The sequence below is a fragment of the Leptosomus discolor genome, chromosome 8, assembly GCF_034619465.1.
Source record: "Leptosomus discolor isolate bLepDis1 chromosome 8, bLepDis1.hap2, whole genome shotgun sequence".
Taxonomy (NCBI): domain Eukaryota; kingdom Metazoa; phylum Chordata; class Aves; order Leptosomiformes; family Leptosomidae; genus Leptosomus; species Leptosomus discolor.
The window spans coordinates 26,345,568-26,367,136 of record NC_141398.1 but is presented as its reverse complement, the minus strand read 5'-3'; the positions used below and the strand labels follow the sequence as shown (position 1 = coordinate 26,367,136).

General features: G+C 38.0%; 1 protein-coding gene across 1 annotated transcript in view; it reads left to right on the top strand.

The window, feature by feature from the left end:
• Positions 1 to 20,325, top strand: part of DROSHA (drosha ribonuclease III) — a 70,260-nt gene extending 49,935 nt beyond the window's left edge. Inside the window, exons 23-33 of the mRNA XM_086469181.1 lie at positions 1,701 to 1,803; positions 4,268 to 4,338; positions 5,437 to 5,481; positions 8,443 to 8,600; positions 9,444 to 9,549; positions 12,633 to 12,774; positions 13,727 to 13,809; positions 13,923 to 14,026; positions 16,080 to 16,172; positions 16,951 to 16,997; positions 19,939 to 20,325. Coding sequence (XP_086325307.1) covers positions 1,701 to 1,803; positions 4,268 to 4,338; positions 5,437 to 5,481; positions 8,443 to 8,600; positions 9,444 to 9,549; positions 12,633 to 12,774; positions 13,727 to 13,809; positions 13,923 to 14,026; positions 16,080 to 16,172; positions 16,951 to 16,997; positions 19,939 to 20,069 — 1,083 coding nt within the window. The 3' untranslated portion in view covers positions 20,070 to 20,325. The remainder of the gene's footprint in view (positions 1 to 1,700; positions 1,804 to 4,267; positions 4,339 to 5,436; positions 5,482 to 8,442; positions 8,601 to 9,443; positions 9,550 to 12,632; positions 12,775 to 13,726; positions 13,810 to 13,922; positions 14,027 to 16,079; positions 16,173 to 16,950; positions 16,998 to 19,938) is intronic.
• Positions 20,326 to 21,569: the final 1,244 nt, after the last annotated feature.

Sequence of the window (21,569 nt, the reverse complement as noted above, 5' to 3'; positions counted from 1 at the left end):
TTACATATATAGTATTGAACTGCCTGACAGTATTTTAAAACGGGCATCAGGAAAGCTCATATATTCTTAAATTCTGTTCACAGCCTTTATCATTGTACATGGACAATTTTTGAAAAAATTTATTGCAACATTTTTTAAACTGTATTTATATTAAAATATATTACCATTTAAACAATGGTAAACATTAGATACTTCTGCATTCCTGATATCCCAACTTACCCTCCTTTCCTCTTGTATGTCTTACACGATGTTCCTGCTATCATCCCCTGTAATTATCCCCTGCAGTGTCATCTTGCATTCAGTTTACTTCCTCAATATAATTCTCAGCTTCTCAACTTCTCTTGTGCATGTGGAATGCTGTTTTAATTGAGGACCAAACAATAAATTTTTGTAGCTTCTAAGGGACACTGTAGCAGAAATTTTAAAAATAATCTGAAATTTACTGTGATCAAAAAAAATGAGAAGCAAAACACATGCAAAAATGCCTGAATGCAAACTCTGAAAATGGAGATAAGCCTTTGGAGGAGGGGGGGACGCAACAACACCCGAACAACACCTGTTAACAGGAACAAGTGATAATAATCTGTAAGAAGTTTAAATTCGATATAAAACAATTAACGTTCCACTTTTATGTTGACTCTAACGAGTGCTCCCCGCACTTTATGAAGTGCAATGGAACATCTGAAGTGGTAATTCCCTGTGTTCTCCAGCAGTGAATACGCTCTCATTCATTGAAAGAGGAAGACTCTTTTTTTTCCAATTGAAATGTGTCTGAACCACACACCGCAAACAACTTAGTCTTCACTTTTACCTCTTAAATGTACTCCAGGAGGATGAAGTTGAAAGTTAATGACAAATCAGTCAGTAGAAACTTCTCTTCTTTAAAAATCTCAATAATGGTTTTGTGTCAAAAAGATGAATATGTATAAAGAGAATCTAGTAGCTCTTGCCTGCATTCCTATAGCAGAATTATCATATATTATAGAAGATCTCTATCTTAGTACCTGAGATTCTGACTGGCGAGCAGAACTATGGTTTAGGCAACAGATGGATGTTAATGATGCACATTTGAAAGGAGAAGGAAAGCTAGGTGGCACTGCAGATTAAAATACCACTTTTCTGCTTGCAGTGCCCAGAGACTTTTGTTACTGCCACCTGTTGACACTCTTAGAGGAAAAAGACAGACGTTCAATGGATTGTCTGCCAGAGTTCCTGTTCCTCGCTGTTCTACTTTGTCTTCCTGTAGACAAAACCTTTTTCCTCAGTGTTAACTCAGCTCCCTTTCAATGTCCCTTTGGCATTTCTGAAGGCAAATCACATGAGGGCAAACTACGAGCAAGAAGCATGGCACGTTGCACCATCCAGCCAGTATCAGGCTATTTCTCTGTCACACCCTCAGCCTTCCTCTCAAACTCATTCCTAAATCTCACTAGTAACATGTTTTGATCTTGCTTCCCTTGACAATTTGCTTTGATAATTCCTAGATTTCACATGCTATCACATTCTAGTTGCTTGCCTCTGATAAACAAATATGAAATCTTATAATTTTAGCCTATGTCGGAACTGAAACTATGGAGAAAAGCTTTAAAGTTCCCTTAAACCCAGTTGCTGCATAATAGCATAATTGAACTCTAGTGACTAGAAATGGTACTCTCATACTTCTAAAGTCATGGTTTTAACTCTTTCCACATATTCTGCAGAAGCTGGAACTAGATCGATTTATGCTTTATGCTCATGGTCCAGACCTTTGCAGGGAATCAGATCTCCGCCATGCCATGGCCAACTGCTTCGAAGCCCTAATAGGTAAAGCATGTGTATTTGTGTATGTGCAGACAGTTATGGTTTAATATGTCTACATGCCATGTTGACTGTGATGGAGGAGATATGGGTCTGTGTTGAGTAGCATTAGTTAAGGGTAGGGAGTTGTAAAGCTTCTTACATTTTCTTCGTCTTTTCCCATCTCCTGCACATGTCGCAGGTATAACATGATAAGCATGCAGTATTACAATGAAAATCTCATCTTCTATATCCTGCCTCCCACACACTGAAGATGCACCCATTTCATGCTGTTTTGACGCAGCACTTCTGTCTGTCACCACAGAACTCCACCTCTTTGTGCACCACCACCATGGCCTGCCACATGCAGTCATCGGGGGGGTGGGGGGTGGGGGGGGTGGGGTGTTGGGGGGGGCAGGGAGCAGTTCAGTCACCGTGGTCTGGCAGGAGAAGTGCAGGGTCACTGCTTCCAGTAGTACTTGCACAGGCCTGCAAAATGCGGAGTCACACTTCAGCCTTGAGTTTCAAACTCTGCAGCTTGTTCTCTGAATGCACCAGGCACTCCCAACCAAGCCATCAGCCTGCTTCCTCTGTGCCCTGCTAACCCTCTCCTGTGAATTAAATGTGACATTTGCCAAGTAAATATTTTTTGGTCTTTTCATTTTCCATACAAATAAAAAGCATGGCACTAAAAGCTACCACAACCTTTTAGCTGAAGATGAAGGGGACTTGTGTCAAATTTGCTGTTCAGCACTAAGATGCTGATTAGTGACTGGCTGTGCTAGTTGATAAATTTACATTGGAGAAGAAATCAGGACTGCCTGACCACAGTTACCAAATTAGCAAGTGTTAAGGAGGAAAACTGATCCATTATCTCCACACAAGCACTGTTTTAAATAGCATATTTTTATAAAACACTACTTGTTTTAATACACAAAGCAAGGTAAATCTCACTGATTTGGCTTCATATTCATCCAAATGTAGTGTACAGGATATTAGCTATGGGAATGTTTTAGCCTTGATCCAAGTCTTTGCATACTACGCATACTACACAAGCTCCTAAAGCATTTTGTCCTGCTTTGAAAAATAGATCTTAGTTGGCTTAGATGTCAACAGTTCTGTGCATTCTGCCATGGGCCAAGTTGCATTTCATCTTATCAAGAAATAAGAGTTTTCTTTTTAACTCTGTTTTGCTTTCCATGAGTGCTTTGATCTTTAATTTAAAAATAAAAAACAGACAGAAAACAAACAGTAGATATATATCTGTGGCTTTGTTCATATACTTCAGCTTGTCTAGGATGTAATGAGGAGGACTATTTGGCAAGCATTGAAATTGGCTAAGAGAGCAGGCTTGCTGTTTAACCTCCAATACAAAGTTGTTCACAAAATTAATTGAGCAACAAGATTTTGTCAGGGCCATAGCTAAAATCTGGGAGCTTGTTAAGGGACTCTAAAAGTATATGTGGGGTCTGAAGCTCCTACTTGAGAACAAAGTCTGGTGCAACTTTAAGCCTTCTTTACAGGCTGCTTAGGACCCGTTTGAAATTCTGTGTTCTCGTAATATGCCTCTGGCAAGACAGTCATAAACCCCCAAACTGTTTTCCAAAGAGTCCAAAGAAAGTAGTTGACCTAGTGAGGAATTAAAAGGAAAGAGCAGGGGAAAGACAAGCAAGGCAAACCATGTTCTCCCTGCATGTGGGAACGTCACCTCCTTTTCTCTTATGTTCTTCATGTAGCTGTGTATTCCCTTTGGTTTTATACATATGTGCTTAAAAGAACTAGTTTGAGGGTTTTGGAAGCCCTCCTGTGAAGAGTATCAAAGGAGAAAATATTGATACTGAATTTATAAATGCCTGTGTGGATACAGAGTGTATATGATACACACAAAAAATATGATATGCTTGCACAAGTTTGGCAGAGCTTGTTACTAAGGGGCATGTGAAGGGCTAGTGAAGGCTGTATATACAGTTTAAAAAAAAAAAAAATGCAATAATCTCCAGAAGTTGAGAGGTGCAGTTTCCAGTTCAGACAATGTATTACTGTGATATTGGGGAGATGGATTTCCAATAGTTGTGACGTCATCTCTGTGCAGACTGTAATGTTGAAAGTTCAGAATAAATGAAAATTATTTGCTGGCTATCAAAATGTATTTTGTGGCGTTCGCCATCTGTGTATATGGTATAGTTAGCTGATTACTGGAAACTACGTAGCTTAGGAATAGATTGCTTCTAGCCTGATTTGTTTAAATTTTGCTCTCTGGCTGTATCATTTTCTGACACTGATTTATCTGTTTCAGGTTTGTCTGTACATTTTATGACCGTTGATTTATGCTGGTGTTTAACATGCTTTAAATTTCTCAAAAAATTAGGTATTACTACAGAAAGCATGCTTTTAAAAATAAATGTATTGGAGATGAAGAAGGCAGAGATCTTTGACTTTCCTGTGCTTAGTAATTTTCTAAGACCTTTGACATATTAGTCCTCTCATGCAGGAGCTGTTTATCTAGAGGGGAGCCTAGAAGAAGCAAAACAATTATTTGGACGTTTACTCTTCAATGATAAGGTATTTATGTATTCTGAGATTTGATTTCCATTTTAAAAATAAGTGAAGACATGCTTTCTTGTCTATTGTTTTACCTGAGAATCACAGATGAGCAGGAATACACCTGGAAACTGAATGTAGCATAGTTTGTTTAGGACAGCGAGCTGCACCAGTTCAGGCAAAAAGTTGCGGTGTTTCCTGAGATGTGCTGTTTGTTGGTTGGCTTAGGTAGGGAAGGGCAAGTGGCATGGGAAACCTGCAGACCTCCATTCAAAGTGCCACTCTAACAAGAGAGATGGGTGCTGTGGATCCAGGTGGCATGCTTTGGGGAAATGATGCAAACATAGAGCAACTATTCCTGTTTCATCAGTTAAATTGTCCCACCCCTAAAAGTTTTTAAACATATCTTTCAAAAAAAATACAGGAGATTTCATCCAACGTTTACCCAGTTGCATAACTGAAGTAGATCCATTCTTGCATACTGTATCTTAGATAACTGTTAGTTGGAATTTATCCCATATAAGGGGATAAAATGGCTGAGGAAAGTAGCCAGTACATACTGCTGGGACGATACACATGGCAGTGGTGAGGGAATGAATTATGCAGTATATTCCTTCTTGAAAGTCTCTGAGTCTATGAAATTACAAAGCTTATTAGAAATAAAAGTATTTTGAAGTCTATTGTAACTCAGTGTTTATTTCCTGCACAGTGCCTGTAGTGAAGGAAGCCCATGTGAAATAGAAGAAAATAAGTGGTTGCGGTTTTTCTTCTTTTTTTTTTTAGTCCTTGCCTTTGGTGAAGTCAAACTTGCTACTGAGGAGTACTTGCAAATAAAGTTAGTCCTGAGGCTTAAACAAATCTTTTTCTTTGTTTAACCACTTTTTATTTGGTTCAAGGATTTTTCCACCTCTTTGACACAAGCTAATTGGGAGAACTACAGGCAGCTTGAACAGCAAATACATGATTTTAAAAATTAGTTTGCCAGCGCTATTGAATTTGCAATAAGCAGAGTCAGCATCTGAAATACTTCAGTATTTCAAGTAATGACATTTTATTTAGTACTGTGGAATTTGTTAAATGACTCCCTTGAGCATTAAAGGCATCTCTCAATGTTTGCAGGACCTGCGGGATGTGTGGCTTAATTATCCACTACACCCACTCCAAGTAAGTGTATCCCTGTCTGTAATAAATTTCATAGCTCTGTTTTATTTCAGGGATGCTTTTCCATAGATTTCCATTGTTAGTGACATATCAGAAATAGTGCTAAAAAATATCCAAAGGAGTACGTGTGTGTGTGTGTGTGTATATATATATATATATTGTATTTGCCTTTGTGTTTGGTTTTGAGGCTTGTTGTTTTTTATATATAATGAGACTCTGCCCCTCTGAGGATTAATCATTCACCCTTCCTTGGCTCTTCTTTGATATATAGCTGTGCTTGTACAATAGAGCTAGTGAGAGGTAACATTTTGGTGGCTTCTTGTTCATATTCTTGAAGTTGGGGAGAAAAGGCTACAAAAACCTGAAATATACGTATTTTGTTAACCTTAAATTAAGACTGAAACCTTTATAGTAGGAAGGTAGATGAGTTGAATGGAGTAAGAGTGTGATTCTGGTTTTGTGTGTGTGTGCAATGATAGCATGGTTGTTTCAGTGATTTCAGTAGCTTTAATACCAAGTAAACACTGAGATTATGAAGATGTCTGAAGGCTAATTTATCCTCCCCATGTACTGAAGGATACAAGTTCGCAAGTTGTTAGTTTACAAGGATGCAAATTGGCAGAATGGTTTCGCAGTCCTTACTGCCTGACTGAATTCTGGGGGAGACCTAGAGGAAGTCACAGAGCCTCTCTGCGCTGTAGCTCCTTATCTTCACAGCAAACATGGCAACATTTTCCAAGTGTACAGGGGTGCTGCAAGAATAGCTGTTTTCAAATTGTTATCCAGTCAGTTGGTAAGGTTTTCAGGGTCATATGAACATCTGAGAGGTTTCCTTTGTCCAACCAAATCTCTGATGTTTTGTATAGTTGACTCCTTTGAAACTTTTTTTTGAGTGCACCCTTCCAGCAGAAGGTCACTTTGAGGTCTCCATTTGAAATGTCTTGTATATTTGTACGGATTTTGCAATGGGTACACAGACAATCTTCAGCCACAAATCAGTGCACCCAAAGCGTTTTTACAGCCAACTCTCTATGTGTGTAAATAGAAGAGTCTTAATGGGAAGATAAACTTTTGAGAGTCAGCACCAGCTATCCTGCATGTTGGCACAAGCTCCCAAGAAAATTCTTACTCTGGATTTCTTTCTTTTCCCTTTATTTTATTTTAACCTTTTTATCTCTGCTTCCACAAAGAAGACTTGGACTCTGCTTAGAGATTGGAGACACACAGTATATGCAACTTACCATTTCTTGGTACTGCCTTAACTTGTGTGATGAAAATTTTTCTTTGATGTCCCAGAAGCCATCCTAGCTCTCTGCTTGCCAGTAGGGGAAACATAGGCTGCTCAGGTTGGCCTTTGGGCACAACTAGCATGAAAAATTGCATTTTAAAAGTGGTTAAAAGTCACTGTAACAATATGACAAATAAGGTGCCAGTTAAAAAAAAAAAAAAAAACACGCTCTGGGTAATATATACAGAACTGAAGGCCTGTAACCTTATTATTTGGCAGTAGTCAAATCAGTAGCAATAGTGATAAAAAAATAATTAGTGGTCACCTGGATAAGTATGATCTCTTTAGAAAGAGTCCACATGTAAAGACAAGTCCTTCATCACAAATGAATAGATTTTAGAGAAGACAAAAAAGCATGTGGTGATGCAGATGATACTGTCTGCTGGGTTTCCTAAGAGGCTGTTGGAAGGGCACTCACAAAAGGCTTTTAAAAATGTGTTTAAAATTAAAAAAAGAAAGCAACCCCAGTGAATACTGTCAGTCCTTACAAGATTTAAAAGAATGGCTGAAACATAAGAAATGGAGAACAGGAGTGAAATGACCACATCTTACAAGGGATGGAGATCACTGACGAGGGATCTCTGCTGAAGTACAGGCTGTTCACTTTGACAGCTTAGGGCAGAGGAGGAGCAGTTAGGTACCAGTTTGACAATACTGAATTATTCAGGGTAGCAAGGACAACAGCAGGCTGATTGCAAGAATGCAAGAGTGACTAACTGCGGAGTAAAAAAAAAGCAGATGAAATTCTTGGTAGGTAAATATAAGGGACTGCACATGAGGAAGCAAAAAGCAGTCTTGGATCCATGTGCAACTGAACTCCAAATTGACCGTTATCACCCAAGCATGCTGTTTTGGTGCTGGGATATGTAGTTCTGTGAAAATACCAGCTGAAAGCTTGGTAGTGGTTATGGAAAAAGACAAATTGGATGTCATCGATTAATAGAAAAGAGACAGGCAACAAACTGAAAAATACCTTCATGCCACATTAAAAAAACTGTGGCTATTCTTACTTTAGGCATCCTCATCTAGATGATTCTCCCCTGTAAGGCATTGCTGTACAGGAGAGATGCCCAGAGTGACTGGAGGAAATGCTTAAGCCATTTCCCAGCTCCAGAAATCCATTTAACAGTGTCACCACATCAAGGACATCAGACAAGAAACTGACAAGAAAAGATACTGACCCAAAGTGATAATTTTCATTTTCTTGTGTTATTGTGCCCTATTGAATTTCATATACTAAGTATTTATTCTTGATTTTTGATACAGAAGGAAAGTGGGAGAAATAGATTTGGGTTTTGTCTCATGTTGACATGCTGTCAGTGTGCCAACCCTGTTCTAATAATTTTTGAATCTGTTGCTCAGTTGCAAACAATGTGATAATATTAGAAAACTCAAACATGTACAATTGTACATATTTTGTGAAAATAAGAGCCCACATAAGCAATGTGTTATAAATGCCTCAACTGTTAAAAAGCATACATCAGAGCTCACATCTTCTTTGAGTGATGATTATACAAGACAAAAAGCCAGAGAAAACTCGGTTTTCTCAATTCAGCTGTCCACAGAATGACTTGTTCACTGTATTTTTTGCCCTTGGTTTACAGAAGGCTTGCTTTTCTCTGAAAAGTTCTGAAGTAGTGTCAGTTTGTCATTATTTTCACTTCTTTTATCTACAGCTGCAGGAGTCAAATACTGACAGGCAACTCATTGAGACCTCTCCAGTTCTTCAAAAGCTTACAGAGTTTGAGGAGGCAATTGGAGTCATCTTTACTCATGTTCGGCTTCTGGCACGTGCATTCACTCTGAGGACAGTAGGCTTTAACCATCTAACTCTGTGAGTACACAGCAAGTGTCCTCATGTAGCTCTGTTGGTCCTTCTGTTAGTATCCCAGATAGCTTTATTTGTAAACAAACTCTAGATCTTTTCTCTGTTCTCCAGAAGAGAATAGAGCAGCTGTGTTCGCAAGTCCGCCTGGCTCAGTATCCCATCTCTGACAGTGGTCAGTAGTGGATACCTTGGAAAGACTATAGAAGATGTTAGAGAGCCATCCCAGTGTTTCTTCTGAGCTTCCTGCATCATTGATGTATATACTCCTGAGACAGTAGCAAAACATCCTTGGAGGTACATTTGGGCAGAGGAAAGAAGTAAAATCATGCTCTTTGGGCCAAGAGCAGCCCTTTTGTTCTGTGGTGTGTATAGCTGCCAGGCCTCATTTTAAAGCAAACAGTAGAGCCCTGCCAGTGGTTACCCAGTCCTGGATCTCGCATGAGTTTAAAACCCTGATCCTTTTATTTCTTGTGAATGGACAGACATTTTTCTCTGTTGAAGTCATTGCATTCATTAGTTCACTTTCTGATAAGAAGTTGCAGGTAGAGACCTTATCCCATTACAAACTTGATGTAAACTGCTGTTCTTCAATTAGTCGGAGATCTGTAATCTAATAATTGTGTTTATATGTAGCTGCCCTGATTCGCTTTCTCCCTGAAAAGTTGGTTACAACAGTAACGAACTATGTTTTCATCTCACCTGGTTGAGACTGAAAATTGTCTTAAACGCATTTGGAAGTGTGTGAGGCTCACTTTTGGATCACTCTTTATTTTAATTTGTGCATGCTGGTTTTGTTTTTTCCTCTCGGAGTGCTTATTGATTTTGCTGCATTGATGTCTCATTTTTCAGAGGCCACAACCAGAGGATGGAATTCCTGGGTGACTCCATAATGCAGTTGGTAGCCACAGAGTATTTATTCATACATTTCCCTGATCATCATGAAGGGCACTTAACGGTGAGACTGCCATCAATCATGCTCTCGGGAAGAGCAAGAGTGGGACGGAGACTGAAATTATGGGAGCAGCTAGTGAATCATTCTGGATTTGATTAATAAAAGAAGCCTCAGTAACCACTATTCTTAATGAGGCTTTGTTAATTTTAAGTCACGAACACTGCAATGAATAGGAAATGGTGATTTATGAGCCCGGTGCCATAATTTTTGTTCTGTCTGTGAAATGGATCAGTAATTTTAAGGATGTCAGTGATGAAATTGGGAGATCAGGCTAGTTCTTGTTTAAAGATGGGTGTCTTAGACAGTTTGTTTAAATAGACACATCACATGACTATTTTTTTTATTCATGACTTTTAGTCTGTTGAACCTGCAACAAGGCTGGGTTGTATTTCCTGATGAGAAGTTTTTACAATCTATTTTAGTCTGGTTTTCCTGTTGTCTTCAATCTGGAGATTGTTGTAGATTTTGAATTTAATTTTACTGTTATAGTCATCTATTGTTGATTGCTGTAGCCTTTCAGCCTCTCTTATTTGGGCTCTGAAAGCTCTGTGTGGGGATCTTTCAGCAATTTACAGTACTTTAAACATGGGGTGGTAGTGTATGTAGGTTTTGTACTGATTGATTCATTTAGTACTGCAGCTTAGCAGCTGTGTCTTTGTGAGGAAGAAATTTTCATAGGCTTACTAAACTTTTCTTAGTTTTCAAGTCTTGACTAGAATAAAAAAGTGATACGTGTATCAGGAATATGAGTTGAGTCATCTTTTTAAAATTGGGAAGTAGCACTGTAGGTTTCTTAGCTACTCAGAGTGGTTTTCTCAAGTCAATAAAGGGATGGTGATGCTAAGTCTCTAGCAGGCAATGTGTTCTCAAGAATATGCTACTTGGGTCTTTTGGGCTAAAGCCCAACAAGAAAAAAAGTACATGCTCTGACTAAAAGTAATTTTAGTTTTTCTTTATCAGTTCTTAAGTTTCGTTTATATTTGTGTGGATTCTTCTGCACCATTCAGGAGACAGTGTAGATAAAGCCTAAACTTTTGAAGTACAAGTTAAAAGGAGAAGAGCCTTGTGATATTAATTCTTCAGAGAAACAAAAACATAAGGCAGAAATTCAAGGCTGGTGGGGTGGGTTTTTTTTTTTTGCTTTGTAGGTGACCTTTAAGAATGTAGGCATCAGTGTTGTTATAGTAAGATAAATCTTGCGAGCACTATTTGGCAGGAAGGATATGAAGTGTTGCTGTTAATCGATGTAAATACTCTGAACAATGATCAGAATGTCTTCGTGTTGTTCAATTTAATGATTAGTGAGTTGGCAAGTAGAGCAAGTTGCACAGTACAAGTTTGTAGGGGAAACTACAAAGTTAGAGTGGAATGGATGCTGAAAACATAAAGATTTGGAGAAGTAGACAACATTTAGAATAAATTTTCAACTCTAGGGTTGCACATGCAGTGAAAAAGAAAATTGTCTTAGAAAGTTTTTTAATTTGAGGACAAATGAAATGAGATTTGTGAGAAAGGAGACCAATTATATGGGATCAGAAGAGTTAGAGCTCTTTTCTAATTAGAGAATTAGAGATCTTCTCTAATTCACTGTGTAGTCTATATGTTTCTCTTTGTTTTATGATACTACTAATCATGATTACAGGTCCCATCAAAATAAATACTCGGCAAACGCAACAAAAGAATCCTTTCTCTCCCATTACAAGAAAGATTTTTTTTGTGTGATACTGCATTTATGTCTCGTAGGTTGCATATCATACTTAGGATTTTGTTGGGGAAAGTATTGCTTATTTATCTTAAGGACATAAAAGGGAAGAATCTTGGAAAGGAGCAAGTAGAAAATGAGTTTAAGCAGAGGTTAGGAAGGCAGGTAATAATCCTATCTGTAGTGTGCCTAGTTTATAAAGATCAAGTTGTGAGTATCTGCTTCATACATCATTGCCAAACAAATTATGAACATACTGTTCTTTCTTTATCTGTTGTCAGAGATGAAGTATTAAGTGCAGCAAATAAATCTTGATTTTCGTAAGCTCAGTTGACATTCTGGAGCCAGGTAGCATATAACTTGGATTTAATAAGCTAAGCAAATGTGATACAGAAGAAAAGAGAGGAAAAAATGTGTATGCAGCTTCTCAACTCTACACATAAATAGTGAAAAAGATATATTCTTTCCTTCTCATCCCCACACCATATAATATCCCTAACATCTTAAATTAATGCTGTTTCCTTTAAAGAAAAAAAAGCAAACAAACAGGAAAAAAGGTCACCTTAACCAGGCATTCAGAAAATTATATGAAACCCTAAAATTCCAAAATGCTCCTTTAAGCTTTAAGTATGGGATGGTGTCTTTGGCAGAGCTGTATGTTTATTTAAGCAATCTGCCTAGAGCCAGGGTTAAGCATTTTGTGGAACTCTGCTGGAGAACCAGGTGTCCTGTTCATTGCCGTACATTGAAAATACTAGAGCCAGATATTTGTCAGGGATGCATTGGCTCAGCTGTACTGCCTTCAGTAGAGAAAACAGTACATATGGGCTGTCCAGCCATGCATTTTCTTCTCTAGCCGAATGAATGGAGCAGCTTCCTCATCTACTTGTTCTGAAACACTAGACTTGTCTTGCTTTAACGTTAATTTGTTTTAATTACTGCCTATTTATTTCTTATTTAGTGGACACTGGGGACTGCTCTATATATTCCAGAATATTGTATGTTTGTATTTTGTGTAGAAAAATGTATATAACTGTGTATTACTTTGCAGATTAGCTGAAAAAGGACATGACCGATAAAGAGATGGTATATGATTGCAAAGCAGCTCACAAACAAGCATTTTAAATGCAGGACATATCTACAGAAGTAATGTGTCCATAGAATAAATAAAATTTGGTGAGAAGAATTGAAACAGAAGGAAAAATCAGCAGTAGAAAGAAGAAGCGTGTTTATCATTTGAGGTGTGCTGAAACAAAATGTCAATAAACTAAGAGAAGTGAAAGCCTACAAGGATAAATCCAACTTTTTCTCCCCAGTTCTCCCTACTTTTCATAGCTTGGTATTGCTAATTGTTACCATTGAATTGAACTTCTTTCTACTGCAGCTATTGAGAAGTTCTTTGGTGAACAACAGGACACAGGCCAAGGTGGCAGAGGAGCTGGGTATGCAAGAATTTGCCATCACTAATGACAAGACAAAAAGACCTGTAGCTCTTCGAACTAAGACTTTGGCTGATCTCTTAGAATGTGAGTTAATTTGGTTTGGTTATAACAGCTTAATATTTAACTTCTTTTTCCTTGGGGCTTGTTTAAGAAAGCCATTAGAAATCCCCCAAATCACTATTAAAAATGTGTATTCTGGTTTTTGAATGAATTATGGCTATACCTCTGAAAGCCAGATTTTTGAAGTCTGTATGAAAGCATGAAGGAGGCATGATTGCAGATTCAAAGTTGTAGGCTTAGAAATTCAGAGATCATGATGACCAGGTCAGAAGCATGTCTGGAAAGTTAAAGCTTGTAATCCAAGTTGATCTATTTAACAGCAGTGTCAATGTGTCGTTAATATGTTCTTGTTGCTGTTTGAAGATAAAGTGATTCCTTCAGCAGGTGACTATTTCTGTGGTTCATTCGGCTGCATTTTAGGAGGTTTCAAAATGGTCATTCCGCAGGAGGGAAAGCTACATGGAAATTATTTTTAGTTCATTTATGGAAGTTTGTGCTACCTTCTTTCCAAAGAAAGTAGAAACAGTGATAAATACTCTGCAAAGAAACTTAATCTGTATCTTGTGTATTTTGGTATATTTTGTGAGCCATTCAGACCCCTTGGCTTTTGCCAAATCCTCTAAGCAAATGGAAATAGCACACAAACAGAAGTGATTTATGTCTAAATTTTTTATGGTACCCAGTAGTGATTTATTTGTAAGTATCCATGGTCACCTGGTTAAATGGGAGATTAAGAGCTGAGTAGTGTTTCTTGCTCTTTAAAAGACTGAGTGGATTTGGGTAAATCACTTAATCTCTTGGTCAACTTTTATTTTTTTCTGTGTATGCAGGATGATAATACCCTCATCAGATCACTGCTGTGAAACATAATCGAATATAGCTTTAGAGGACTCAAAGATAGTTGTTTCTAAAAGTGCAAGCCATTAACGCTCTCATTGGATGAGTGACAGTACTTTTTTTTTTTTTTTCCCCATAGCCTTTATTGCTGCCCTGTACATTGATAAAGATTTGGAATATGTTCACACTTTCATGAACGTATGCTTTTTTCCACGGCTAAAGGTAAGATCAGTCAGGTTCCTACTTTCCTGCCACTCTATTTTAACACATTCTTGCGTTTGGGACTCTTGCCACAATCTCTCAAACACAAAAGCATCTTTGTGAATTTCTTACAGGAGTTTATTTTAAATCAAGATTGGAATGATCCTAAATCTCAACTCCAACAGTGCTGCTTGACTCTCAGGACAGAAGGAAAAGAGCCAGACATTCCCCTTTACAAGTAAGAACTAGCGTCTTGTGGATAAAAGCTAGTGATCAGTCTCTCTTGTGTATGGAGGAAGATGTGATCACTCCCCCTACATTTTTCCCATAGTTTTGTTTTATTGTGGTTATTCAAGCCCTCCAGTCTCTTTGTCTGAAAGACTTACCATCACCGAAGACAGAAAATGTTGAACCAATTTTTTCCAAGCTTTAGGTGTTTTAAGCCATTACACTGAAGAATTAGTAAACATTTTACATTGTATAGTTGCAAGGGAAAATACAGGTTTTATGTTTGAATGGAGTATTTCATTGCATTGTTCTATATTTATTCTTCTTTTATTGTAAGGAATGGCAGTGTTTTAAATGATTGGAACAATGGCTGTTTGGGTATGAAGTCAAGATACCTCATTCCATTTTCAGTAATAGTATGAGGTTTCTCTACACTCTACATTATTACGGTAACATAATAAGTACTTTGTGTTACACATCCTGATTGTAGGTTCTGTTTCTAATCCACAGAGTCAGGTACTGAAGGGCAGCACAAGTTTTGGACATTTCACTGCACAATTCAGCCCGCGTATGTCCTGTTCAGTGATAGAAGAGTTCAGGGCAATGAACCTCTTAACTTGTACACCTCAGCTGAAGCTGGATGGGGTAGATCTCCCTTTCAATTGTAAAAAAGCTGCATAATAGCTGCTTCAGAGAGGCAATAATAAACTTTAGATTGTATATTGCATCCATATGTATTCAATTAATATAGGAATGAGTGCAAAGTTAGACCCCAAAAGAAGAGATAAAGGCTATGAAAGTTCAAGGCTTGTGTTGTTTGGATTATTATACCAAAAAGGTATGAAGAATGAAAGTCTTAAGTGCATTTGTCACATTTACTGAAGTAAAGTTTTCAATGAAATGTAGCAGTTCGATTATAGTGACAAACAGTGCGCTTCAGAAATATGATCACTTTAACACTGCAACTAATGCTCTGCAAACCTGACTCCTCAGTGTCTCTGTATGAGGGCTCATGGCTTTGTCTTGATTGAGGGAGATGGATACAATAAAAACAATTCCTGATTCTTGTAAAATCCACTGAGTATCAAGTACCAAATGTTTGTTTTGTTATGCTGTGATGATAAATTGATTTTTATAGTACATCTTAGAGCTAGTAATATGCTGTTATCTTCCTATTATCTTGTTAAATTCCCTTACCTGGAGTTATCTCTTTCACTGCAGTCAGTACTATTGCTTTTAAATTTGGGGTGGGTTTTATTTGTTTTTGTCAGAGCACACACAGAGTACTGTAGTTAGGTACTTTAAAAATTCATGTGAAGTTGGTGCTTCTTCCAAAAAGAACAAGATAGTGAGCAGAAATCGAGCTGACAGTGGGAAGAGATTTGGGACAGCAGGAAGAAGGAGCAGAATAAGCAATTCGTTGCATGCCTAGGGAATTATCTTTCTTCCCCTTTAGATGGTTGTTGATCCATGTCCTAGCCTTTAGCTCAAATGGAAGGTTTGTTTTGTGACAAACTGCAACTTTTCAAAGCTGATGGAAAATGATTTGTACTGTGTAATTCAGTATGTAGAGAGCTACCATGACCGATATGAAGTCCTTTTAAAACCTTGCTGACTGCACAGCTCTCAGGAACTAAAGTTTTAGTCCACACTATGATCATATTGGTGTGATTATGTGCAACTGCACCGCTACGCACAATTTATATGACTTTATTACAAGTGATTTCACAGTGTTTAAGCACTTAGTGTTATACTTTGCATTTTTGCTTATTGGTTAAGGTTTTAATTTTCATGTGGTGCTCCTGAGTGAACCTGGAGGAATAAATATAACCAGTATAAACAAGGTGCATTTTATGTAAATTTCTCCTTTTTATTGCACACCAATAAAACTGGTAGTCTGTGGGTTAATGTGATTTATACAGGCATCTTTCAGTCCTTGTTCTACGCTTTGCACTAATTCCACTATATGTATTGACGAGACTGAAAGCTTAGTGATGTATGTGCCATGAACAGATTCTGGTTAATACTTCCTGCTTGAATAAATCATGTCTGTCTTATTTCAGGACTTTGCAGACAGTGGGACCGTCTCATGCCAGGACATACACAGTAGCTGTTTACTTCAAAGGGGAAAGAATAGGATGTGGTAAAGGCCCAAGGTATAGTGAAAAATTAATCACATGGTGTTAGAGTGTGTCAGTGTCCAAAATGACTAGCTGTGGAGCTAGACAAGTGCATGGTTGGCCTTGGAAAAGGAAATCTATAGAGTCCTCTTCAAGCTATTCTGAGGTTCTGCCTCAGTAATACATGCAGGGTTCAACATCTGTATAGTTTTGAGTCTTAAGGTTTTTTGATGAGAATACAAGGTGGCTAGCAATGCTAAACAATTTGTGGCTTTCAGACTAGAAACTGCAGAACATCTTCCAGGAAATAGTGACTTTGGCTTTATCTTTGCTACTGGATTACTGTTCAAGTTAAGGGTGCAAGTTTTATTTTCTGATATTATTACTTGTAGGCATTTAGGAGTGTTTTCTAAAGTTGCAAAGACTTTATCCGTGAACCCCAAAGACCTCATCTTATTTTCTGCTGCCAAATCTGGTGGTGGTTATAAAAAATATCATTGGTTTTGCAGCATTCACAGCTCTGTGATTTTGTTCCTTTTATTTTCTCTCAAGTAAAAGCAAATGCTTCAGTGAAGAATGGACTAGAATATTCTGTTAGTATTATTGATCTAAGTTTAAAAATATTCTGGAGCTGTAGTGCTATTGCTCACATATTTATGGAAAGGCTGATATATCATACATTCTGGGAATTACTAGCTCCTGTTTACCCAAAGAGTTCTACAGAAAAGTGGCTAGTGTTCCACTTTGTCAGAAACTTTAGTTTATTCTGTAAAACTTAGATCTCATGTAACATGTCTTTGTTTGTCTTTCACAGTATTCAGCAAGCGGAAATGGGAGCTGCAATGGACGCACTTGAAAAATGTAAGATATTTGAGCAACAAAGAAATAACTTACAGTTTACATCCTTGGTCTTTAATGAGGTGAGGTGCAGGTCTTATGGCGAATAAGATTTGAACAGAACGTATATGCTGAATGCTATCAGCTTCTAAGCAGCAGGTTTTCCTTTTAGTACCAACAAGTATTTCTTTAAAGGGAATTGATCAGCTACAGAGGTTGCAACTTACAGGGAACCCTGTGCAGTAAAGACTTACTGAGATTTTCCATGCTTAAGTATGCGGTGGGTATGCTTAGTCTCTGACAGTGTAGTTGCTATCCTCTAATTTAGCAGAGGAGGAAAATTACTTTTCAGTTGTCAATTTAGAAAATAAAATTTTCTCAGATTATACAGTAGACTAGGTTAAAATCGTAACAGGCAGATGCCCAGCTAGTGTAAGTCAATTTTCATCTGTTAAGAACGGCTTGTATCAGATGAGGATCCAGTGATCTGTGTACGAATCTCTTAAGACTATGCACAGGATAGCCATCATGGGAGTAGTCCTTCATTGCAATGGAGTCTCAGATATGAAAGGAATTGAGTGTATGCAGACTTCTTATATGAAAGAACTTTGGTCAGTTGAGTTAAAGTGACAGGTGTGGACGTACTGTAAGCAAATAGATTACAAACATTTTGTGCAGCAGAAGCTCTCTACTCAGAAGAATGTGAGGAGGTACGTTTTTTGCGTTGACTCAAAGGAAAGACAGTCAGTTCCTCAGATGCCAAAAGTTCTTAATCTGTTATCTCTGCATCTGGAAATCTCAGATCTTAAAAATTTCTTAAGACAATGAATCCCTGTAATTCAGATTTTTTTTTTATATCCATCTGCTAGGCATATACTTCTCACCACCAGTAAATCTGACAAGTAGAAAAATGTAACTTTCCTGCTCTGCTGAATATCTGAAAAAATGTTACTGATGTTTCCTTTGAGTGTTTTTTCTTGTGACAGTATCACCACTCAGAGAGCTGTGAGCTTAATCTCCTATCAGTCCAAGGACTTGCAGCTCTTTTCTGTCACGTATTTGTTTGAATAGCAATAGACCTCTAGAGGTCTGTACTCCAACCACCCCTCAAAACAGAGCCAACTTTCAAGTTAGGTCATGTTTCTTGGTGCCTTGCCAGTCAAGTTTTGACTATCTTTAGGGTTGGAGGCTCCACAGCCCCTATGAGCACCTATTCTGTTATTATATATGTTTGTGGAGAGGAGTTTTTTGGTTTATTTTTTTGTTTGGTTGGTCGGTTGGGTTTTTTCCTTGCATAAGTATTTAACTTCAAGTAAAAGTAATTTTCTTCATGTACCTGTTTATATATATGGTAGCCATGATGAGTTTATTACATAAATCTCCTCAGCATCTTGGATTATAAACAAACAGGTTGCTACCAGGCTGAGTTCTTCAGAGTTCTTAAAGAATCACATTACAGACACAGTGCTGAAAATCCGATTTTCATTTTATGGTGCACATGAGCAACAAAATATCCCAGAACTCCATTAAACAAAGCACTAGTATTTTTAAAAACAGCAGCAATTTAAAAACAATTTTCTTTTACTTAGGTTGCTTTCTGGTTTAAATATACCCTTCTATGCCTGAGTTGTAAATAAGTGATGAATAAACCTTTTATTCCTGTAGTATATAATAAAAGGCACAAATTTCATCAGCCAATAAAACAAAGCAATAGAAAGTCATTCTGCTTTACCACAAACTCCTGCAAATTATGCGGGTTTTGCACTGTGTTCTCTAGCTGAACAAATCTGTACTGCCAGGGACACAGAAAGAGGGGGAAAACAGTTGGTGCCAAGGGACTCCTCACTGAGGAGCCTCAGCTGAATTTTCTTGGTAGCCAACTAGAGAGAGCAGTCCTTTGCCAAGATGTCTCCTAAATTTGTTTAGGGCTTTAAAGGTCTGTGTAGTAACCTTTTGCATTTGTCTCAGACACAGATAGGTAGCCAGTGCTGATCCCAGAGCTCTGTGTGATCCCAACAGGATTTACCACCAACTGCAGGCTGCCAAGTACTCTACCACCTCTTTGTTTTCTGACTGGCTGGAGGATGCAGCTCTCTGCAGCACAGAGACACAGATGAATGTCAGCACCCTGGTCATGCAGAAAATGTCATATTCTGTCAGCTGTGCACTAAATCAAGAGCGATTCTGATCAATTATATAAGGTGGTTTTACAGCCTCAGTTCTAACTAGTGTACTTACGTACCAGCCAATGGTCAAATGTCTGAAATCAGAAGCATCCATCCCCCTAGCTATTTCTCCATCACCTCAGCCTTGTCTAGTCTGTTTTAGCCAGTCTTCACTCATCCATGCTCTTAGACTACGCTAAGGCTGTATTCTGCTACGTAGACAAACATTAACTTTTTCAGGAACAGATTTTACTGTTTTCCATTTTGCTACACTATTACTTTCCCATTAGGAACCCTGCCATAATGTGGGGCATCTAGTGGCTACTGCGTGGTCTGAAATAATAATAATGGAAACATCTGTACAAAAAAAGTACAGTGGCTTGTACTTTTTTGAGTGAGAACAAGACAAAAACCCCTGACAGCATTGACAGTAGTCTCACATGCATTTTTCAGTATCGACCACCTGTTGCTAAGGGAACAGAATGTAAAATCCAGGTAATACCTGGCCATATTGCTATACCAGGATTTTATATTTTATTTTTGTGAGTGTATTAGATTTGGCAGTGCTTTGTAGCAGGGGAAACAGATGTGGAAATCGTAAAGAAACCCAGGTCTTATGACATACAGTGCTGGTTTACTAAGGACATAAATGAGTAAAAACAGTAATAACATTATTCTCCCCCTACCCCTAATTTCATCGAAGTTTTAAAAAAAAAAAAAAAAAGGAGAAAGAAAAAAGGGCTGAGACTTTCTGTGTTACCAGTTTGTTTATTAATGCAAAATATTTCTCCTTGTGTCAGATAACTTTCCCCAGATGGCCCATCAGAAACGGTTCATTGAACGGAAGTACAGACAAGAGTTGAAAGAAATGAGGTGGGAAAGAGAGCATCAAGAGAGAGAGCCAGAAGAGACTGAAGAAGCAAGGAAATAAAAGGAGGGCACAGAAGCAGTGGCATATTTACTTACTTAATAACTCTGACTGTGGCCTATGGAGACCTAACCTAGTTTCTTGCGGATGATGAATGAAGAGTGCCTGTTGATATCAAATAGAAAATCATAATCTCTTCTTAAAAAAGTGCGTGTGTATATATAGTATTTCTTTAGTTTGGTTTTAAGTGCAAAGTTCGTTTGGCTTTTTAATAAGATTTGGTTTTAAATCCTTTTAATTTTTATGAAATGTTGTGGGATTATTTTTATTATTTTTACTGTCTTGTATGAAGTAATAAAGTATTAATTTCAAAAGCCTATAGGAGGAAAAGCTGTTTAACAATTGTCTGCTATGTCCAAATGCTGTTTTGTCAGTGACCAGCAAAGTTATTGCATGAACTCTGCTGTGGAGGAGGAAGGTGTTATGAGAAACTAATTCAGCAGAGCACTTAAGCGTGTACCTAGCTTAAGTTTTGCAGCTAAATGCACTTCTTGACTCTGCTAAACCAAAGCCATAAACTTCAGGTCCTTTTACAGAAACTGGTACAGTAATTTAAGCAAAGGGGATATTCAGTTTTATTTTAAACAGTGGATTCCATGTCTGGAATGTGACACAGGTGTGTGAGGAAAGTTAGGGGGTTTTGTCTTTAAATCGTTATTATAAAACTCTTAAGAAAAAGGAAAAAAAGGTAATTATGAAACAAAAGAATGACAACCTTTTTCGTAGAGAATGCGTTGAGCTTCTATTTACAAGTTTAGTTTCATTCTCAGCTTCTTGCTCTATCAAACTGGTGTCTACTTTAATGGACTTCTTTGTCCACAAGATACCAGTGTGACCATGATAGTAAGATGGTGTATTAGAAACTCCATAGAGGTGCTGCTCCAGGTGGGTTCACTGAAAAGTGTTTGTATCGAAAGAAGGGCAGAATTTGTCCCGAAGGTGTAGTTCAAAGGTGGCGTACAGTTTTAAGTCATCTGGTTTCCATGATTTTTGGTGTCTGTGGCTTGGTTTGACAGATGTTTCTTCTATAAAAGCTCTGAATGATATGAAAAGTGGAATATGCACTGTGTCCATTGGTGGTTTTTCCCACCGGCTACCAGCTTCATTGTAGATATTGGTGCATTGTTCATAGTTTTAATTTGCCTGCTTCAAGCCATCCATTTCTGTTATGCCGAGTTCCAAGTTAAAACAGTCCCTTAGTACATATCGTGTAGTCATTTCTCTGTCTGTCTTTTCGGATAAGTGAAACAGATACAACTCTTTATTTTCCTTAACTGTGCGTTTTCTTCCTGCTTCAGATCCTTTTTGGCGACTCATTTATGCATCTTTTCTAAGTAACACAGGTGTATGTGATATGATACTAGGCAGCTTCGTGAGCGTGGATGCACGAGTCTGACCCAAAGAATTCATACAGACTCCTGAAAGAACACTTTTGCCCAATGGCCACACTACGCTGAGAAGCTAATTCAGTGGTTGTCTGAAGCATCTTTCTGTAGGCATGCG